Source organism: Dermochelys coriacea, chromosome 5, assembly GCF_009764565.3.
Source record: "Dermochelys coriacea isolate rDerCor1 chromosome 5, rDerCor1.pri.v4, whole genome shotgun sequence".
Lineage (NCBI taxonomy): Eukaryota > Metazoa > Chordata > Testudines > Dermochelyidae > Dermochelys > Dermochelys coriacea.
Genome location: NC_050072.1, coordinates 82,272,611 through 82,295,770, shown reverse-complemented (window position 1 = coordinate 82,295,770; position 23,160 = coordinate 82,272,611). Strand labels below are relative to the sequence as shown.

General features: G+C 38.8%; 1 protein-coding gene across 2 annotated transcripts in view; it reads right to left on the bottom strand.

The window, feature by feature from the left end:
• Window positions 1-23,160, bottom strand: part of SLC12A2 (solute carrier family 12 member 2) — a 113,203-nt gene that overhangs the window by 54,399 nt on the left and 35,644 nt on the right. For both annotated transcript variants that reach the window (XM_038402580.2, XM_038402581.2), the window contains exons 2-9: window positions 17,820-17,939; window positions 13,670-13,745; window positions 12,896-12,991; window positions 9,087-9,226; window positions 7,095-7,205; window positions 1,340-1,448; window positions 653-780; window positions 481-565 (exon numbers count right to left, since the gene is read on the bottom strand). In XM_038402580.2, the coding sequence (XP_038258508.1) occupies window positions 481-565; window positions 653-780; window positions 1,340-1,448; window positions 7,095-7,205; window positions 9,087-9,226; window positions 12,896-12,991; window positions 13,670-13,745; window positions 17,820-17,939 (865 nt within the window). The remainder of the gene's footprint in view (window positions 1-480; window positions 566-652; window positions 781-1,339; window positions 1,449-7,094; window positions 7,206-9,086; window positions 9,227-12,895; window positions 12,992-13,669; window positions 13,746-17,819; window positions 17,940-23,160) is intronic.

Here is a 23,160-nt window from a genome sequence, read left to right as displayed (position 1 = left end):
AATTCTGAAAGACTGTGTAGCTAAGGAAATGAGACTTGGGTCTGCCACGTGAGCATGGGTTTTTTTCTGCCAGAAGTGCTTAATATTTAGTGTTGTGAAATATTAAGGCCAATCAACAGAACAGGTATTTGAACTTATGGTCTCCAGTTGAACTCAGACTCCCAGCCCAGTGGACCATTCCCTAGATTAAAGGGGAGGGGGGAGAATAAGAGGAAGAAGAGGGGATAAAGAGTGGCTTCTCAGTGAGGCTTTGAATCATGTCCAGTGCAGATGAAATGTTCAAAGCATTAAGGACAAGTTCTACTCTGCATGTAGAAATAATGATTTTCTGGGGGTTATCCCAAACCTCAGTCAAATCTGGGTGAATTTCCCCCAAAAAAATGTTATTGGTATCATTATACATTCTGCCTATAAAATTAAAAACATAGCTTCAGCAAAACATACCTCAGAAATGAATAAGTAAAAATATCAACCATTTACCTACAGATACTGCCATTCCTATGTAAACCACTGTGGTAATTACGATGGCCAACAGTGTTCCTTTAGGTATGGCTGATTGGGGATCCTGAAAGAAATATTTAAATAAATACTTGCAATACAAGTAAATATGTAAACTGTACATTAAGCAGTAATATAACAACATACTACTTACTGCAAGATCACCTGAGATATTTGCACCAGCCAGAATGCCAGTTGCAGCAGGGAAGAAAATAGCAAATACAGAAAAGAAAGTTTCACCCTCTCGGAAATCTGGTCCAAAATTCTCAGCAAGTATTTCACCTGTTAGAGAAAGGAATTTTTTAAAATATATTCTCTTATACTGTGTTTGTATAGGATCTCAATTTTTACCAATTCCACCTAAAGCAGTTATGTGAAAGCAAATAAAAACAGAAACTAACCATGAACCAAGATCATATCATTTGCATATAAAATTACAGAAAATGTCTAAAATGGCAATATTTTATACTTGAAAACCCTAAGAATGCCTTTCCAGCCTCAAAATAATAAAGTCAGCAAAGTAGAACTGAAAAATCTCTTAAAGTAATAATAAAAATAAAATACCTAGTTCTGACATATGGAATACAATTTAAATGAAGCTAATGATGAAAATTACCAGGTTTAAAGAAGTTTTAGGAATGCAAATACATAAAGTGTATGGAGGAATTAGGAAAAACTGGGCTATCCACAATGAAACTTTTTTGGGGTTAGAACTCTCACTTTGCAATACTGAAATACAAAAAGTACAGCAACATAGAACTACATTTCAGCAAAATGTGAATTTTAACTCATTTTTTCTATGAAGTTGTTTGTATTCAAGATATTCAGTGTTATAGCATACCTTTATAACCAAAAAAACCTTTAACCTTCTTGCTATCCAGTGGAATAAATGTTCCTATGAGAAAATCACCAATAGCAAATAGCAGGATCACCAGCAGAGTAATCTGTGCCTGAAATTTTAAAAATTACAATCAAAGTCAAGTATCTACCATATAGTCTGTGACCTAAAAGACTTGGTACGAATAAGTTACAAAGATTTAAGGTAAGTCCATTTTCACTTATTAGATTCAGATAAGTCATGTGGAAAACAACATGACAAAAAAACCCAAACACAGGGAGGAAGAGTGAGCAGGAACTCACACATTTCTAAAAAGGAGAATTATGACAAAGTTAAGAATTAAACTGGCCTTGAATAAAAAGAGATAAGTCCTAATAGTCTGGGACGGTGAAATGATCTTTACTAATGTCTACAACTAGGGTGTAAGCAATAAAAATTGATTTTTCCACATATTCTCCTACAAACTGCCACTGTATATAAATAGTGATTAAGTGACTATAATAATTAATAATCATTACATTTTTATGTGAGATTTCAACACTTGATATTACTGAAAAAATCAAGGTTAAGCACAATGGTTTTAACTTTTGTTGTTGTTTCAATCAATTCAGACTAGTTGATTTTCTGATTCTCATGCAACATAACTGGGTTGCAAAAAGTACAGAGGAAGATTTGAATTGATAAGAGTTTTCATTCATTTTTCTAACAAAGTTTTGCAAACAAACTTGATTTTTAAAAAGTCAATTTTGGGGCACAAGCTGCTTGACAGCATCATGACTCCTATTGTTTGAATAATTATATTTTTAAAATATTCAACAGACAAAGTTTTCAGCAATATGGTGTTTTGGAATTTTACAGTTGAATTGCAAAGGGGAAAAACAAAAGAGTTTGCTGTGCCCTTTGAATTTTCATAACAGAGTACACTATCTGAGCTGGAAATCAGTCATGTGATAAGATCCACTCATTCCACCACAGTGTTAGGCTCCCCTCTGCTTGATTGCTGCAGCAAAATGCGAGGACTTCAGAAGGTTACATCCTAAACTGAAGCTATAAAAACTAAGTTGAAAAAATTAAGACCACTACAGAAAAAAAAAAAAAAAAAAAGAAGTTTGTGGAGATCAGTCCTACAAACAATCTGATATAGAAAGAAGGCCTGCTCCACAGCAAACGGTATGTCCAATGATGAGAAATAAAAGTTACAGGTATAGAAGCTAGTTTTCCTTTTCATACATTGGTATCCACTGGTCTTGCCATTACCCATGGGAAGCAGGGAGTAGTAAAAAACCAAATCCTATAGAAGGAAGTACCAAATATAAAGCAACAAATCCCGCTATGAAGAATGAAAACTTTTTTTCTTTTAAACCCATTTATTTGCTTGCTTTGTTCAGATCTAGGACAGTTCGAAGAACTAAAAAAGAAAATACCCATCCTGTGGTGCTTGATGATGGAACTGGAAAATTTCAGGTGGCCAGACTGCAAATCTCATTGGTCAAAGTCTTGCTTTTCAGCCCAAAACTTTAATAAACTCTTTGCAGAATACACTTTAGTTTATCTAAGAGCGGTCTTACAAACCAACCATGAAAAGCATGTAGTCATTTTATCATATCCCCAAGAAGAGGAGAATCAAATTTAAGAGTCCACTTCACATCCAATGCTCAAAGTTTATTCATGATATTTGGACCTGATTATGTAAGGAAAATATGGCTTTCATTTCAACTCATTTGTCTGTCCATGCACACTCAGGTCGTGTCCTCAAATAACCTGTTCTTCCACAGAACAACTGAAGTTGGGATTTTATAAGACAGAGCTCCCAAGTCATTTACCCTTACAACTGAACTAAACTGCTATACTGAAATATGGCCAGGCATCCACTAGGGCAGTGGTTCCCAAACTGGGGTTCATGAACCCCTGGGGGTTCACAAAATGTTACAGGGGGTTCTCAGAAAAAAAATTCCCTAATTGTGGACAGAGCTGTCCCTAGGAAGCCCGGGCAGCGTGGGACCAGCAGCCCGGAGCCCCTGGACTTCCAAGAGCTAAGCAGATCAAAGCGAGCATATCTATCATACTGAGGAGATTTAAACTTCAAGACGCCTTATAAGAAACGGAAAGGGAGGTGGCTATTTTTTGATGTTTTTAAAATTAAATAGGCAGCTAGTGTTGTTTTTAAAATTATGAAAAAAAGTTTAAACTTTGTTGTAACATGCGTGGTTTGCCTGGACTGCTCAAGACTTGAATGCTTGTAAAGGAGGAACTCTGAGTTGGCTGCTTAATTACCTTCATGCTGTTTCACATCCGATACTCCTTGAAGAAGCATAGCAGCCTTGTCTTATAACAGGCTTATTCTAAGTAATACAAGCTATGAAAGTGAGATCTTGGAAAAGTGTTGCTTTTTTCATAATATAATAATAATAATAAAATAATAAATAAAGTGTGTAATAAGCATGTCATAAAAAAAATTATATTTCCAAGATCACTGCTTTTAGAATTTATACTCAGGTAAAGGAGAAAAATCCCTGGAAATATTCGTTTTTAGGAGGGGGTTCACGAGACTCGACATTTTAGTGAAAGGGGTTCACAGGTTGTTAAAGTTTGGGAAGCACTGAACTAGGGGAATGTAAAAAGGGTCTGCAGAAAAAGGTTTACAGTTCCATGTTTCTATTAGTCTCCCCTGTGCAAGATTGATAAACCAACAGGGTTTGGGGGTGAGGGGGGAGAGAGGGGTGTAGCTGTCTGCTGCCACAACTCTGATTAACAACCCCAATGATGGAGAATTGAATCTTTAGGTAAAGAGGATTTAATCCGTCAGGGAGGCCATCCATAAGAAGTTAGATTTCTCCAACAGATTCTGAGGGGATTTAGGCCAAGATCTACATATCATGTAAATGATTTTTACAAAATGCTCTTGCTTGCGCTAGATTTTAGAGATTTGAAAAGAAGGTTAGAGTACCTCCCAAAGGTACCCATACTTGTGATTTAGGCTCTCAAACTGGAATATCAAATCTGTGACCATCAGAGGGATTTAGGGCTCAAGGTAAAGCAAAGCAAAGCATTCAGAAACAGAGATTCTGGAGTTTGCTATCGGCCATGTTTATTAGCCTAAGGAACTAGAATCTGTGAAGTCAGTGTGGTGTGATCAGGATTACAGCATTTTTCAAACCATTTTGTGAATTAGCAGATGGATGTCCACCCACACAAGTGGTCTTCCATGCACCAGAATGCCATTATTGAGAGCAAAATATTAGTACCTTGCTGTTATTTTAAGTTGCATATAAATTTAGATGAAAAGTGTTTGGAGAGCAAATCATCATCAAAATATTTAGTTTAGCTCCCACTTGTCTGCTGCCTCCTTCTGGTAATTGAGCCAATTGGCCGTAAGGCAAGTCATGACCAGGGTGCAAGTTGCTCTGACAGGCAAGCTCTGTTCCTCCAGGAAAAGAAATATTCTAGTGGTCTGGTGGTTCAAGTTAGTTTCTCATTGGCACAAAAACACAATGTGGGCATGCATATACCATGAGCCATTGTTGTCCAGTTGTTATTTTTGCTGTGCAATGTGAAAATATTGCTAGATATTTTAGTATGATGGCTTCAAAAAGTGTAGCCGATTACTTTGAAGGCACTAACAGACTGAAACAAGTTAATGGTAAAGATTTAGGAGTTCAGCATTGTCCACTGGACTTGTATGTGCACAACACCGACATGAATAAGTACAGACTAACATGGCCACCACTCTGAAACCTATAAAAACAATAGGCATTAAAGACTACCTGAGCAGAGTACTGGAAAATGATTATAAACTTCATTTATATACATTAATAAAACTATTTTTCAATAGAAATTGAAATGAAGTGCTTACAAAATTAGCAACATCCAGAAAACATACTAAGAATTTGAAGTTCTGTTTTGTTTTTTAGTTCTTTGTGAATTGCTGTTGGCACTGCTACTGGATTACCTGGAGAGACATTCCCTTTCCCTAGATAACCTACTGCTAAAATATGCACTTAAAATGTATTAAGGATACCCTCTTTCTTCATCTGGACTATAAAGATCAAATCAGCTTGGATAACAGGGTCAGGAATGAGGATATGCCAAATAATATGTAATCAACACAATGTTTCCTGTGAATTCTTAGTTACAGAAAATGGCAATAATGATAACCTGCACCTACCATAAGAGGGAAGAAATGATTTTTGAAATCTATTGTGGTTAAGAATGTAGATCAATTCATTTCTTGAGTGATTCAGGGAAGATATTAAAATGGCAGGTGGCTAGGCTGCACTGATGCTGTGGGGAGGCATAGAGAAGGGACACTGGGAACAAGCAAAGTAGAAGGTGTGCTAAATTGCTCAGACATAAAGCAAGCATATCTAGTGGAAGATGTGGTAAAAGTGGCAAGCTGGGCTAGGGCAGGCCACAGCAACTGCCCCACCACATGCATGAAAGTAGATTCAGCATACAGAATCCTCAATCTATCTTTAAAAGGAAACGGTCTTCCAATTACCAAAAATCTAGTTCATTTGAAATTTCCAGCAGTCAAAGAAAATTCTCACTCCAATGCAAATGTTTGTAGAGATCAGTGGGTCTGAAGTTGCTCTTTCAGGCGGAGGGAGTATAAGCTAAGATCAGAGTATGGTGCAGTAGGAATATAAAAAAAGTCAGGCAGAAGGAGGAGATGGGAACCTAAATTTCATTGTAGTAGACTGAGCAGGTCTAAACCCATGATCATCATCCAGATGAATAGCTCTCCAATGTCAGAGAAAGAGGACAATTTACCAATTAGTGGTTACCTAATTGTATTATCTACCGAGTTGTGGACACTATCCATATTATATGTTGACTGTAAACCTGTATGTGTGTGGGTCTCTCTCTGGCTAGCTTGAAGGGGTGTTTCCCCTTTAAGAGCTCCCTTAAAGCAGGTGGGTAAATAGGGGAAAGATTATAAGTATGTACAGGAAGGGCAGGAAACACCGGGGGCCAGGTTAGGACTAGGTCACTGCACTGCCCTTTTTGCTGTCTGGAAAAGTGGGGAGATATTTATACCTCTTGCAGACTGGTAGATACCCTCTGTACCAGGATTGGGCTTGCAGCACCCACTCTGTACTAGGCAAAAGAACTTGGTTCCATTTTGACCCACAGTGGGCATTATGCTAGTTGCCCCTTTCCTTTGGGAACTAGGGAGGAAATTTTCCTCACTGACATGGGATGGGTTGGGTATTTTTTCCTTCCCCACAGCTGGTCTAGGACTCGGAGCAGTGGAATAGGGAAGTTAGGTTGTAATGTTGCAATTAATATGTAAAACTTGTAGCAGATGTCCAGTGCAGATACTCAGTCTGGATGGAAGGGATACAGTTATTGGATAAAATGGATTGGAAAAGGATTTGAAGTAAAGCTGCCCATTAGGGAGCTGAGTAAGAGGGGCTGGGGGCTCCTACATCTCATCAGCTGAGAGCTGGCCCCCCTCACTGAACTGGAACTGAAGAAACAGCAGGGAGCCAAACCCCTGTTTACTACATTCTACAATTTGTTGCCAGTTACTCTCACACATAATAACTGAATACATTTATGACCTATTTAAATCACATCCATGGCCTCTTCTCTTTCTTTCCAACATGGACAGGGAGAGGTGTGTACTAAAGTACACGTGTATATTAAAAAGGAACAGAATCTGGAACAGAACATACATAATATGACTATATGAGCTCCTCTAGTGTCTTCATACAAGTAGTGTCACCATTTTAAATTTTAGATCATAGTTACTTACTTTTGCTTCCCATTCCATTCCTGCTACAGAGATACCTAACAATATAAGTACTGTGATGGCTCCTATAATTCTGATGTCATTCATCTCATCCAACATAAGTGCATCATTTTCCTAGAAGAGAACAATTTTAAAGACAATTACATACAGTGCAGAATATATTTTTCCTACTACACAATGTAGAGGGAGTAGTGGTGTAGAAAGTGAATAAAAATAGTTTACTTTTATACCATTGGTTCAACCTGCTGATGTCAGTAAGCAAAAAAATAGGACCAGCTGAGGATTGTTCAGAGGCTTAAATGAAATAGCTAATGGCCCCATTCACATGAAAATGAGTGAACAGGCAGTGACTGCTTTCAACCAACAGAAGGAATATCAGCCAGCAACCTTATTGACAGGCTCCATAAAGAAGCCAGTCACAGAACTAACACTCACAAGTTACTTGTTGCCAACAGTGCAAACCCTTCCACAATGCCATGCCACTACTGCTCTTCATGCTATAACTGCTCTGTAGATAGGGGGTTCATGGTTTCTAGAGCTTTTCTTCTGGCACCTCTTTAGTAGTAGCTTTTTTCTACTAATATGTTTAAGAACTCAATTACCATCACTTAACTCTATATTACACCCGACATCTGAATGTATGAGAGCCTGTGTGACACAGCGGCAGCTAGAGATGAAGGAAAACCTTAACTCATCTTCCTACCAATGCAAGACCATCCCCTTTGTATTACATTTACAAAGGTTCTGAAGTATCTTGGGGGGGGGGGGGGGGGGGGGTGTGTGTGTGTGTGTGTGTGTGTGTGTGTGTGTGTGTGTGTGTGTGTGTGTGTGTGTGTGTGTGTGTGTGTGTGTGTGTGTGTGTGTGTGTGTGTGTGTGTGTGTGTGTGTGTGTGTGTGTGTGTGTGTGTGTGTGTGTGTGTGGTTTTTTAAACTAGTTTTAAATGTCCCCAGCAAAGGAACCTCCACCACTTCCTTTCACAGACTATTCTACAAACTAATACAATTTATAATTGGAAAATCCTTGCTGGTATTCAGATGGCATTAAGAAAAGGAACATTTATACCCCCAGCCCACCCCTCTCATACTACTGTGAATAACTACTCTTCTTCCTTAATGTTTACACCTTTCAAATATTTGGAGATTTATGTACCCCAGCATCTTTAGCAGTTATTTGCCAAATTATATACATTTAGCTCTTTAAACCCTTAATCATTGCTGTCCCTCATCTGAATTATATACAATTTGCCAATAGCAAAAGGTAATGAATTGCCCCAAAACTGAATAATTATTATATGACAGGTGTGGTTATACCACAGGATGGATGGGGGGAGGAGAAAGAGACAGTGAGAGAGATTGATTATATATAAGCTCCCTGTCACTATGTGTACTGATACCTCTGTGTATACAACCCAGAAAATGCACTGGCCTTCTCTTGCTGCCATATTGCTGTACAGACATGTTCAGTATTATTCCCAAGCCTCTACCTACTTTACCACGTTCCAGGTTTTTTCTTCTCACTAACCATGAATTTTATGATTTTTCTCAATCAACTTCTGTCCCTAGGAAATGAGATCGTACTTGTGATTTTTAGTTAAGTTCATTCTATTATTTTCTGCCCATTTTTAAGTCTTTCTAGATCCTTTAAAAGAAGTTTGGGAGCATTCTACTAGACAACCATACATTTTAAGCTTTAAAAAGGATTGCTTGACAACAACAAAATGCTTATTGTAACTCATATATTTCACCACTTTTTTTTCTAAACTGTCAATTTGATTTTTATTACAATTTTAGCTTAGTCCCACCCGAACAAGGCAAAATGCAAAAAAATTTATTAATATCAAACTGAATGTCATCATTCAACAGTGTACTAATATGAAAAGTAATATTGCAGCACATCCTAAAACTGTATCAATACATGTTGCTGTTAACCAAAATTAATAAAAATTAGCATAAAGTCAGGGCAGTCGTACAGATTAGCAAATGCAATCTATTTACCTGCAGCAGTTCTACAACTGTCTCTGCAAAACCAACCACATACATAGCTACTGCAACAGCATTCGCAAATGCGAAGATCAGGCCTATTGCGCCACCGAATTCAGGTCCCAGGCTTCTGGAAATTAAATAATATGCTCCTCCTGAAGAAAAATGATATGAAAACGCTTTAGAACTCTGGACACCAACAGAGCTGTAATTATTCATGTGGGCAGGAAAGTCACTAGCAGCAAAGAAATTCTTAAATCCTAGGCACTATGATAATACAAACAACAAATCTCAACTACTTTCCTATTTCTGTTCAAAAATTCAGTATGTAAACAGATAGTGACAACTTATATCTAGAGATTATACTTCCCCAAGTTACTAAAATTACTTAAACCTGATGCTTTACATCATCACCTGAGACATGCATTCACCAGAAATGCTTTGTCAGTCTTAATGTTTAAGCACACAACTGATTTGGAATTTTACAGATGCTTGTCTGAACAGGCGAAACTATTTTGAAGGATGGAGGCAGACTGAATGCTTTGTTACTTAGACACACTTTTACCTATAGATAACATGGCAGTAGACTTTTCCTCAGTGAGGACTTGTGCCTCTGACATGCACTGAAAAAATTATGACTTGTTTGTAAATCTACATATTTGGTATGGTGGTTTTTTTAAATAAATAATCCATCAGACATATTGCTCTAGATTAGCGTAAACATGCATATATAAAATCAAGAAATACTATTTTGTTTCAATTATTACATGCTATGAAGTACTTGCTCCCTAGGCTGTTCAGAGCTACCCCAAAAGCAACTTGGCTTTACGCCAACTGGGAACAACAAGAAATAGCCATTCTGAAAGAAGGAGTTTTGGCTACTAACAGATGCATGAAGCTTCATTCCTATCAAAAACTGGAGGTTACAATCATTTTAAAAAGAGGACAGATCTTCATGGAATTCTCTGCAATATAATAATATATCTAAAAATAATTTCAATTAGGAAGCACAACTTCAGATCATTAATCCTAAAAAAAAAGTCCTTCAAAATGTAACCATTGTGTGAGATTTCAGCAAGTTTGCACTACATGAAAATTTGAAGAGGTCTTCATTATAAAGATCATTTGGGACTAAAACATGGTTCAACATTTCTTTTGGCCTTCCCCATCCATCCTTACCCCCCAGCCTTCAATTTTAACTCCAACTAAGTTAACTTTACTTGTACTTTCTCAGAAATTTCATTTTGTACTCAAAACGCAAGTGTTATCATTTTGAGGAGGCCAGCTATGGACCTGACAAGTCTGGGCATATCTTATTTTCAAAATGTGGCATTAAGTGAAAATCTCCTAATTTGCAATAAGAAAGAATTTCTAAAAGATCTGTTAAAAGTCAAACAGCTCTTTAGTTCTCTAGTATTAAAAAGGAAGTAATCTATATGAAATAAATATTGACTGGTATAGCACACAACTTGATAAAAAGTAGTCAAACCAATTGTGCAGAATGACTTATTTCTTGGGTTATAATTGTTACCTGGCTAGAAAAAAAATTCTCACAAGTACAACAGTATATTAACATATGAATTCAACAAGAATGAACACTGAAAATAGTTATATCTATAAAATCCTTTGTCTTATGATAAATTGAGTCTATACTATTTGGAGGTTTTTTAGCTTTCAAATGATGTAAAGGGAGTGACTGTACTGCACTGGGAATGTCATGACAGCCACAAGACTATTCCATTTTTAAAACTGTTTTTTTATATTATCCAATTTGAAATATATTCTCTGTGTCTTAATTTTCATGCACAAAAACTTTTTAAAACAGAAAATGGGGCACTGGAGGCTAGATGGAAGAGTAATATCTGGAAAAAAAATAGCAATTTAAAGAAATCTGATACTACAGAAATGCATGTTTTTTAAAAAAAATTGCTCAGTGGTTTAAGAATAAATCTGCAGGCAAACACCACACATTCCCTTAATGATATCTCCCTATACTGGCCTTATCAGCAAAAGGTAGCATTTGCACATCATATTTCTATATTTTAATACTGACCTCTGATTGAAAATTTTTCTTTTATGTCTTTCAAACAATAATCTAACCTTTTATATAGGGTTTCATTTACTTGGACACAAAAAAAAAAAAACCAAAAAACAAAAAATGAGACAAAAAAACCCCAACCTGTATCTCACTTAAAGAATACAACTTTTGCAAGGAAAAAAATCCTCAGATTTCCCATTTCAAACACATAATTGGAGGTACAGGGAAATACAGAGCAAAACTCCATTAATTTCATAGAGTTGCAGATAATGGATGTTTTAAGTTGAAGATCTCATATTCTGAATCCAGTGAACTTCAGACTAGGAAATATTAACTATGTGTGCATAAAGGGATGGAATGGGGGAAGAGAAGGAATAGTTTTAAAAATGAATCCTAGAGTCTACATTCTAGGTTTGGAAAGATTATGGGTTGTAAACTTAACACTACACTCTTGGTCTTTTATCTGTAAGGTACGTTAGCGCTCTGAGATAAAAACAGTTTCTTATTACAAGACACAGGGTATGGCACTATTACCAGAAGAGAAGCAAGAATATAACTATACTCTTAATACACAGAAGAGAACAGCGTTAATTAGAATTGACACATTTAACAGCTAAATGACAAATGACAATTTTATGCTTGTGACAAGGCTAACGTTTAGTTGTTCATGTTCCTGCTATGTCTTATTTGCTCTGCAATGGTGGCATATTTGTCTATATGTCTAATAGTGAAGAGTGGGATAGGCACATAAGGAGTTTGTAACTGCTACTGCTTTACTTTGTTACTGGTTTTTATAATAAAATGGCTGACTGACTACTGTGATGAAATACTTTTGGAGCAGAGTAATCACCCGTAAAGTCTTTCCCTGCACCTTAAGCTCTTACTGAAATTGTTTTGTAGGTACATAGTTGCTGGCTACAGGACAAGCATGCATGCTAACAAAAATGCCAGTCTCAAACCAATACCCTCAGGTGAGAAAAACATTAAGATTATCTAAATGGTAACTTTTCAGAGCAATTGAACTTCTTTTGGAAGAGTCTTCCACCATAAAATTATGTGTTTCCAGGAATTTGCATTGTTCTGAAGAGAATAAACTGAAATACATCTTACTACAGGACAAAAACAGACGTTTTCTGAAAAAGTAAATATGTTTTTACCAGGAAATACGTAAATTTCATCTATAGGAAAAAGTTAAAATTGCTCTTTTAATTTTAACCAAGCCATGTAACAGAAATGGGGGATATTTAATAGCATACATTTTTGAAGAAATACTTTTTTTTTTTTTAAAGACATCATTACTGAGCAAATATATGAGCATATGGATTTATTCCTAAACAACTTTATTTATTTATTTGCATTAAAAAAGGACTTTAATTTCTTACTACTGAACACTAATTAAGTATTTTTTAATTCCAAAACCTAAATAGCAACAACAACCAACAAGGAATTGACTTGCTCTCTCCCCCTACCAAAAAAAAAAAAAAATCTGTAGGAAAACAAGGCAGCATTTCTGTGAAATTGGGAAGGTGAGCTACCAATTAGAACTACTATGCAAGTTATTCAATTAATTCTTTTTTTTTTTTTAAATAAAATGGGGTGAGGGGAGGTGGGAGACCTATTGCAGAACAGCAGACATTTCATAGAAAGGAAATCCTTTTAGCTATTTTCTCTTCATGCCATCAACTCTTTTTTATCATTCTTAAAGAGAAGGAAGATGAAACCGAGGTTTAGAGACAATTTTAGCCACAGTTAAAGTACAAAGAACTATTTACAAAAGTAGTTTTACCTCCTCTTACAAATCCATTGGTAGCTATTGCTGAAGTAGACAATCCTGTGATAGTTGTCACAACAGTTGCCATTGCAATAACCAAGACAGAAAGAGCTTTGAAAAGAAAAAAATAGTTACAATATATTAAAAATTAAAGCTAGCTTCAGAAAAGTACACGCGCCTTGTACTTCATTTGGGTCAAACTTGTGAGAATGTACTTTCCAAACAGGTTTGGATACCATTAAGCTGGGCATAGCTCTTATACAGGTATGGAAGAAATCTTCTTCTCTACTCCCTCCCCCAGAGAGCTGGGCACAGTGGGATTCAGGGAGAATAAATCAGATTTCGTAGGGAGAACACAGTGTACCTTCTTTATCAATAGCATGCAGCTTTGCTCTCTAGAATCTGCTACAGATGTGAGGCTTACTGTAGTCCAGTTCTGGACTAAGCCATCAAGGCTAAATTAAAAGTATAGATGTTACCACATATACTCCATATCTATCAATCTCTACTTTTCAGACCTAAAACTAAAAATATGTCACTCACTCTGAAAAACTAAGAGGAGTCAGATTAGACATTCTAGCAAGTTTTTCATCTAGCTTAAGAATTTTATGATCATGCTGAGCAACAGGCAACACATTATTCAGCCCTCCTTCCCCAATTGCTCTACAATCATGGATCATTGATAATTCATTTAGAAGTTACCCTATCTCCTACCCTACCCTATCATACATACAACTGCATTCGCTAAAACTAAATAAGATGTTGAAATTTTTAAAATTGTACACATACCTATCCCAGCCTGTCCTACAATCCATGACAGTCTGATGAAGAGCATCACTCCCCAAATATTTAACATACATCGTACCTAGGAGAACAAAACACAAGACATAATATCTTCTCATAATTGCATGGTTTTAACATATACAGAATTATTTTACCTAAGTATTGCAAACAAACAATGTATTAAACCTACAAATACATTCATACTTAAAATTTTGAATGGATTAGTTGCTGTAGCAAAACCCTTTTTCCCCTCCTAAAATGTTTTATGACTGAGTGACATTTTTAGGTATATACAAGAGTTACTGTTTGGTTGGATGGAGTTTTTCATCTTTTGTATCTTGGGAACAAGGAATTGTTTTCTGATCACAGGTTTCTTACCCACTCCATCTTGATCAGGGATGGAAAATTACACTGATTCAAGAACTGAAATCTAAAACCTGAGTGTCTCTGGATTAAGTTTAGAAGTGTGTGCAACAAGAGTGATGTCATGGTGGGAGTCTGCTATAGACCACCGGACCAGGGGGATGAGGTGGATGAGGCTTTCTTCCGGCAACTCACGGAAGCTACTAGATCGCATGCCCTGATTCTCATGGGTGACTTTAATTTTCCTGATATCTGCTGGGAGAGCAATACAGCGGTGCATAGACAATCCAGGAAGTTTTTGGAAAGCGTAGGGGACAATTTCCTGGTGCAAGTGCTAGGGGAGCCAACTAGGGGGAGCGCTTTTCTTGACCTGCTGCTCACAAACCGGGTAGAATTAGTGGGGGAAGCAAAAGTGGATGGGAATCTGGGAGGCAGTGACCATGAGTTGGTTGAGTTCAGGATCCTGACGCAGGGAAGAAAGGTAAGCAGCAGGATACGGACCCTGGACTTCAGGAAAGCAGACTTTGACTCCCTCAGGGAACAGATGGCCAGGATCCCCTGGGGGACTAACATGAAAGGGAAGGGAGTCCAGGAGAGCTGGCTGTATTTCAAGGAATCCCTGTTGAGGTTACAGGGACAAACCATCCCGATGAGTCGAAAGAATAGTAAATATGGCAGGCGACCAGCTTGGCTTAATGGTGAAATCCTAGCGGATCTTAAACATAAAAAAGAAGCTTACAAGAAGTGGAAGGTTGGACATATGACCAGGGAAGAGTATAAAAATATTGCTCGGGCATGTAGGAAAGATATCAGGAGGGCCAAATCGCACCTGGAGCTGCAGCTAGCAAGAGATGTCAAGAGTAACAAGAAGGGTTTCTTCAGGTATGTTGGCAACAAGAAGAAAGCCAAGGAAAGTGTGGGCCCCTTACTGAATGAGGGAGGCAAGCTAGTGACAGAGGATGTGGAAAAAGCTAATGTACTCAATGCTTTTTTTGCCTCTGTTTTCACTAACAAGGTCAGCTCCCAGACTGCTGTGCTGGGCAACACAAAATGGGGAAGAGATGGCCAGCCCTCTGTAGAGATAGAGGTGGTTAGGGACTATTTAGAAAAGCTGGACGTGCACAAGTCCATGGGGCCGGACGAATTGCATCCGAGAGTGCTGAAGGAATTGGCGGCTGTGATTGCAGAGCCCTTGGCCATTATCTTTGAAAACTCGTGGCGAACGGGGGAAGTCCCGGATGACTGGAAAAAGGCTAATGTAGTGCCCATCTTTAAAAAAGGGAAGAAGGAGGATCCTGGGAACTACAGGCCGGTCAGCCTCACCTCAGTCCCTGGAAAAATCATGGAGCAGGTCCTCAAAGAATCAATCCTGAAGCACTTAGAGGAGAGGAAAGTGATCAGGAACAGTCAGCATGGATTCACCAAGGGAAGGTCATGCCTGACTAATCTAATCGCCTTTTATGATGAGATTACTGGTTCTGTGGATGAAGGGAAAGCAGTGGATGTATTGTTTCTTGACTTTAGCAAAGCTTTTGACACGGTCTCCCACAGCATTCTTGTCAGCAAGTTAAGGAAGTATGGGCTGGATGAATGCACTATAAGGTGGGTAGAAAGCTGGCTAGATTGTCGGGCTCAACGGGTAGTGATCAATGGCTCCATGTCTAGTTGGCAGCCGGTGTCAAGTGGAGTGCCCCAGGGGTCGGTCCTGGGGCCCGTTTTGTTCAATATCTTCATAAATGATCTGGAGGATGGTGTGGATTGCACTCTCAGCAAATTTGCGGATGATACTAAACTGGGAGGAGTGGTAGATACGCTGGAGGGGAGGGATAGGATACAGAAGGACCTAGACAAATTGGAGGATTGGGCCAAAAGAAATCTAATGAGGTTCAATAAGGATAAATGCAGGGTCCTGCACTTAGGATGGAAGAATCCAATGCACCGCTACAGACTAGGGACCGAATGGCTCGGCAGCAGTTCTGCGGAAAAGGACCTAGGGGTGACAGTGGACGAGAAGCTGGATATGAGTCAGCAGTGTGCCCTTGTTGCCAAGAAGGCCAATGGCATTTTGGGTTGTATAAGTAGGGGCATAGCGAGCAGATCGAGGGACGTGATCGTTCCCCTCTATTCGACACTGGTAAGGCCTCATCTGGAGTACTGTGTCCAGTTTTGGGCCCCACACTACAGGAAGGATGTGGATAAATTGGAAAGAGTACAACGAAGGGCAACAAAAATGATTAAGGGTCTAGAGCACATGACTTATGAGGAGAGGCTGAGGGAGCTGGGATTGTTCAGTCTGCAGAAGAGAAAAATGAGGGGGGATTTGATAGCTGCTTTCAACTACCTGAAAGGGGGTTTCAAAGAGGATGGCTCTAGACTGTTCTCAATGGTAGCAGATGACAGAACGAGGAGTAATGGTCTCAAGTTGCAATGGGGGAGGTTTAGATTGGATATTAGGAAAAACTTTTTCACTAAGAGGGTGGTGAAACACTGGAATGCGTTACCTAGGGAGGTGGTAGAATCTCCTTCCTTAGAGGTTTTTAAGGTCAGGCTTGACAAAGCCCTGGCTAGGATGATTTAACTGGGACTTGGTCCTGCTTTGAGCAGGGGGTTGGACTAGATGACCTTCTGGGGTCCCTTCCAACCCTGATATTCTATGATTCTAATATTTTTGATCTTAGACCAGCTCCAGAAAAAATGTCAAATTGGTCACAGAGAACAATGAGTTTCTCTTCCTCACTAGAGTATACACCATTGCAAAACTGACAATCCCAACTTTCTAATGGTCTATGGCGCATCGGTTCTAGTCCTCTGCTGCTTTTGTTGTCTTATGTAGTGCCCTTTGTTCCTCCTTTGTTTTCAAAAGCAAGGACAGTCACAGTTTAGTTATGGCAAGAGTTGGAAAGGCCTCTGGAACAGGCCACATTGCTTCTTCTGCAACTCTATCATTCTGAACATTTTGTTTCAGAATCCTACTGTTCTGCACTCAAATATTTTTAAAGGCTTTTATTACCTTTGTGTGTCTTGATTTTGTTTTTTTTTAATTCCTCAACAGAATAGTATAAATAAAGAATTTCCATTTTGCAGAATTTCAGTAATAAAATTAGCACCGAGTCTTAAAACAGATAATTAAATTGTTCTCTTTTGGCAATGTTGTGAAATGTTTATTTAACAAGCGAGTATAGCCTGGGAGACATGTGCCTCTCTTCAAATCCCAGGAGCTCCAAGAACAAGAAGCATGTCTAGGGATTTGCCAAGATTCAGAAAGCCTATTCAAAGGCCTTTCAGTGAGACATAATTGGAATGGAAACACAGATGCATAGCTGGGTTTTAACTATTTGTCTGAGTAGCATATCCCAAGTAGACAAAAATCACTAAAGCACGGTTCTGAGGACTTCGTCAAAGATGACAAAGCAAATCCTCAACCCACTGTGGAATGTAGAGGTGGGTCTTCCAACAAGCTTTTAATTAAAAGTTTCTGGGGGGGGGGGGGGGGGAAAAGTGTACATTTCCCTAATATATATTTCTGGGAGGGGGAGTTTAACACCAATTTCAGGTCAAGATTTAAACAAATGCGTTACACACTGAAGCACTAAAAAGATAGCAAAGATTACTTTTCCATACCTCCCCTCTAAATTTTTTACTTGTTTCTTAATCTTTGATTCAATTATTTTTAGCAAAACAGATCTGCAACTGACCTTTCATTCTTGCTGAACAATACACTCACTCAAAATATGTAAAGTAACTGGCAAGGTCACATGTATTAAAAGATTTGACATACTATATATTTACTTACCAATACACCTTTTATCCAGCCAAACTTGACTATTCCCTTACTGTCTGCAGCATAAGTAGCATCAGCTTCCCCAGGAGGAGTCCCTTCTTCTCCATTTGCATAGCCATCCTCAAAAGGTTCCTGCGGAGAGGATGGGAAAATAAATAAATTTAAAAAACGTACCTCTATATCCTTTAGCAAGTGTCCAAAAGGTGATTTCAGAACTGGACACTCAATTAAATTTGATTCAGATGTCATTATTAGTAAAAGTGATCACAGACAACAAATTATTAATTTCTGAGATCACATCTATGTAGTGTTCTATTCACAATTTGACTATTGTACACATTTTCATACTTCAGTAATTTTTACAGTTTGGATATTTGAAATCCCTACAAAAGATGTTTAAAATAAAGTATGTTTTTACTTGAGGCAGTGATTAAGTCATGCCACTGAAAGCTTACCATAGTAGTTGAGCAGTACCTACAAAAATTAACTATAATTATAATCAAATTAGTATCAATTTTCTTATTGCAACTATGCAATCTATTACTGTGTAGATTAGTGCAAGCACGTTATTCAAATATTTTTCCTAGATTTATAAACTGTCTTCATATGCCTTCAATCTGATTTAAAAGATTAAGAAACACTCTCGTAAAAGGACCAAATGGGACCTTTATCATCATTTAGTTTGACCTCTTTCCTAAACACAGGCTATAATATTTCACCCAATGAAGTATTCCAGCAACAGAGGCAATTATTCTTCCCTACTACATAAGTGAACACGACTGAGCCCAATAACTTGTAAATGAAGTAAGAGGATCTCTTTCAGAAAAGACAGCTAAACTTGATTTAGAGTTAAGAAAATGAAGAAGATGAATTGATCATGTCTTTGGTAGTCTGTGCAGTGGACAATTACCTACACTGTAAAAAGATTGTATCACATACCAAGAAAGTTTCTGCACAATAATCAACTCCCCTCTAAGTCACACCCAATCCCCTTTTTAAACTAAAATGAGAAGAGATGGGTCTTGCAGAATGTCCTGAAGATCCAACACTGAGTCCCACAGTGCAGACATCCTTTACTATTGCCTAGCACTCAAAAAGAATGTTGAGTGACCAAGTGGTTTTGCTTTAGATAACTAGATAAATGTTTCTTATAGTAAGCATAAGAAATATTAAAAGTAATACCCAAGGAATACTATAAATATGAGGTACATTAGTAACCTAAGACACCATCTTGGCCACTATGGATGCAGAAGCCCTCTACACCAACATTCTACACAAAGATGGATTACAAGCTATCAGGAACAGTATCCCCGATAATGTCACGGCAAACCTGGTGGCTGACATTTGTGACTTTGTCCTCACCCATAACTATTTCACATTTGGGGACAATACATACCTTCAAGTCAACAGCACTGCTATGGGTACCAGCATGACCCCACAGTATGCTAACATTTTTATGCCTGACTTAGAACAACGCTTCCTTAGCTCTCGTCCCCTAATGCCCCTACTCTACTTGTGCTACATTGATGACATCTTCATCATCTGGACCCATGGAAAAGAAGCCCTTGAGGAATTCCACCATGATTTCAACAATTTCCATCTCACCATCAATCTCAGCCTAGACCAATCCACACAAAAGTGGTCCATTTCCTGGACACTACTGTGGTAATAAGCAATGGTCACATAACCACTACCCTATACCAGAAACCTCCCGATTGCTATAACTTACCTACATGCCTCCAGCTTTCATCTAGGATACACCACACAATCCATTGTCTACAGCCAAGCTCTAAGATACAACCACATTTGCTCCAATCCCTCAGCAGAGACAAATACCTACAAGATCTCTATCAAGTGTTCCTAAAACAACAATACCCACCTGCTAAAGAGTACCCAGAAGTCACCAACTACAGGACATGCCCAACAAAGAAAATAACAGAATGCCACGAGCTGTCACCTTCAGCCCCCAACTAAAACCTCTCCAGCGCATCACAGATTTACAGCGTATCCTGAAAAATGATGCCTCACTCTCACAGATCTTGGGAGACAGACCAGTCCTCGCTTACAGACAGCCCCCCAACCTGAAGCAAACACTCTCCAGCAACCACACACAAACACAACAAAAACACTAACCCAGGAACCTATCCTTGCAACAAAGCCAGATGCCAACTTTGTCAACACATTTATTCAAGTGACACCATCATAGGACCCAATCACATCAACCACGCCATCAGGGGCTCATTCACCTGCACATCCACCAATGTGATATACGCCATCACGTGCCAGCAATGCCCCTCTGTCATGTACATCGGCCAAACCAGACAGTCTCTATGCAAAAGAATAAATGGACACAAATCTGAAATCAGGAATCATAACATTCAAAAACCGGTAGGAGAATACTTCAACCTCTCTGGCCACTCAAAAGATTTAAGGGTGGCAATTTTGCAACAGAAAAGCTTCAAAAACAGACTCCAGTGAGAAACTGCTGAGCTTGAATTAATATGCAAACTAGATACCATTAACCTGGGTTTGAATAGAGACTGGGAGTGGCTGGGTCATTACACATTTGAATCTATTTCCCTAAGTTAAGTATCCTCACACCTTCTTGTCAACTGTCTAAATAGATCATCTTGATTATCACTACAAGAGTTTTTTTCTCCTGCTGATAACAGCTCATCTTAACTAATTCGCTTCTTACAGTTTGTATGGCAACTTCCAACTTAGATAGGGGTGTGTGTGTACACACACACACACACACACACACACACACACACACACACACACACACACACACACCCTATTTATCTTCTTACTATATGTTCCATTCTATGCATCCGATGAAGTGAGCTGTAGCTCACGAAAGCTTATGCTCTAATAAATTTGTTAGTCTCTAAGGTGCCACAAGTACTCCTGTTCTTTTTGCGGATACAGACTAACATGGCTGCTACTCTGAAACCTAAGACAACTATAACATTTAAGGGTGACCACTACAGAAATGATCCTTAATACTGTTCTTAATACTATGCCACATCAGTGTCACCTCATTACAGAGTTAAGAAAGCAGCTTGCATCCCAAATTACCTCCAAAAGCACTTTACAAGTATAGGCTCAGGCTTGCTCTCAGTGAAGTCAAGAGCAAGACTCTTTTTGCTTTAACAGGAGGAGTAGGCTCTATTATATGCAAGACACATTCAGTTTCAAAGGCTTTAACATTATGAACTTAAAACACAAATCAGGAAGTTAGGGTCTCACTATGAACTAACTTGTCCACATAGTAGAAAGGTACTTTATATAGTCCTACCTTGTAAATAGTGTTTGAGCAAAAACTATTGAAAAATCTGGGGTGCTGGTGGACTATAGATTGCCCCTTGGCTTATGTCAGGCTCTTGACTGCTAGGAGAAGAGGCTCATCTGCATGTCACTATTCCACTCCAGTTGATGACGACATGGGACTTATCTACACTTACATTTTATAGCGCTCTAACTTGCTGGCTCAGGGGTGTGAAAAATCACTCCCCTGACCATAGCAAGTCTGAGACCTCTCTCCCAGCGCTCACACTCCCACTTCAAAGCATTGCTGCAGAAGAGCTCCCATGGCAGCACTTTGAAGTTTCCAGTGTAGCCATGCCCTCAGCTTCAAACAGCAATGAAAAAACCCCAAAACACAAACCAATTTGTACATTCCAAGGTAATGCAGCAAATAATAAAGCAAACACCTAGAAGATAATAAGGTGATAAGTAACAGTCAACATGGATTTGTCAAGGACAAATCATGTCAAACCAACCAAATAGCTTTCTTTGACAGGGTAACAAGCATTGTGGATAAGCAGGAAGCAGTAGATGTAGTATATCTTGATTTTAGTAAGGCTTTTGAAACTGTCCTGCAAGACCTCATCATAAACAAACTATGGAAATACAGCCAGCCTAGGTGGAGCTACTAAGGTGAATGCGTAACTGGGTGGAAAACCACTCCCAGAGAGTAATCATCGGTGGCTCACAGTCAAGCTAGAAGGGGATATTAAGTGGGGACCTAGAGAGAGCGGTCCTGAGTCCAGTTCTGTTCAATATCATCTTCATAAATGATTTAGATAATAGCACAGAGAGTACACTTAACAATACCAAATTGGGAGGGGTTACAAGTGCTTTGGTGGATAGGATTAAAATTCAAAATGAATTGGACAAACTGGAGAAATGGTCTGAAGTAAAAGGACAAATGTAAAGTACTCCACTTAGGAAGGAACAATCCACTGCACAGATACAAAATGGGAAATGACTGCCTAGGAAGGAGTACTGCAGAAAGGAATCTGGGGGTCATACTGGATCACAAGCTAAATATGTAACACTGTTGCAAAAAAAAAAAAAAAAAAAAAAAAAAAAAAAAAAAAAAAAACCACACCACCATCATTCTGAGATGTATTAGCAGGAGTGTTGTAAGAGACACCAGAAGCAATTCTTCCACTCTACTCCACACTGATAAGCCTTAACTGGATTAGTGTGTCCCATTCTGGGTACCACATTTCAGAAAAGACATGGACAAACTGGAGAAAGTCCACAGGAGAGCAACAAAAAATGATTAAAGGTCTAGAAAACATGATCTATGAGGAAAGACTGAAAAAACTGTGATTGTTTAGTCTGGAGAAGAGAAGATTGAGGGGGGGACTACACCTGGGGGGAATTCTGTGCTCCTGCGCAGAAAAATGGGGGAGCACAGAAATCTGTGAGGAAATGCACACCCCTTCCCCAGCAGCCCAGGCAAGTCTGCTGGGAGCAGCCAGCAGCAGATCACCATGGGGGGAACTGCATGTGCGTGCGTCCATGGAGACACTAAGGGGGTACGGCTGGGCAGGTGCCTGCGTGGGAACCAGTGAGAAAGACTCACTGTCCCTCTTGCTCACTGTTAGTGCATCCCGGGCTTGAACGAGTAGCACTGTGTGAAGCAGGCTGTCCCTGAGGCAGAGCAGAAATGTAACAACTAAGCAGGCAGGCTGCTAATGTTCCCATTTTTAGTTAATTGTTCCCATTCTTAGCCAATTAAGGATCCTTTACCTTGCAAAAGTGATATAAAGGAGCCTTATTGTAAATGACAGTAACAGAATCCTAAGTTAGGCCTTGTCTACACTGCCACTTTGCAGTGCTGCGACTTTCTCGCTCAGGGATGTGAAAAAAAACAAACAAAAACAAAAAACCTTGAGCGCTGCAAGTTTCAGTGCTAGTAAAGTGGCAGTGTAGACAGTGCACCAACACTGGGAGCCGCACTCCCAGCACTGGTAGCTACTCCCCTCATGGAGTTCTCCCAGTGCTGGTGCCACGACTACACAGCCACATTAAAGTGCTGTGGCAGCGCTTTAACTTT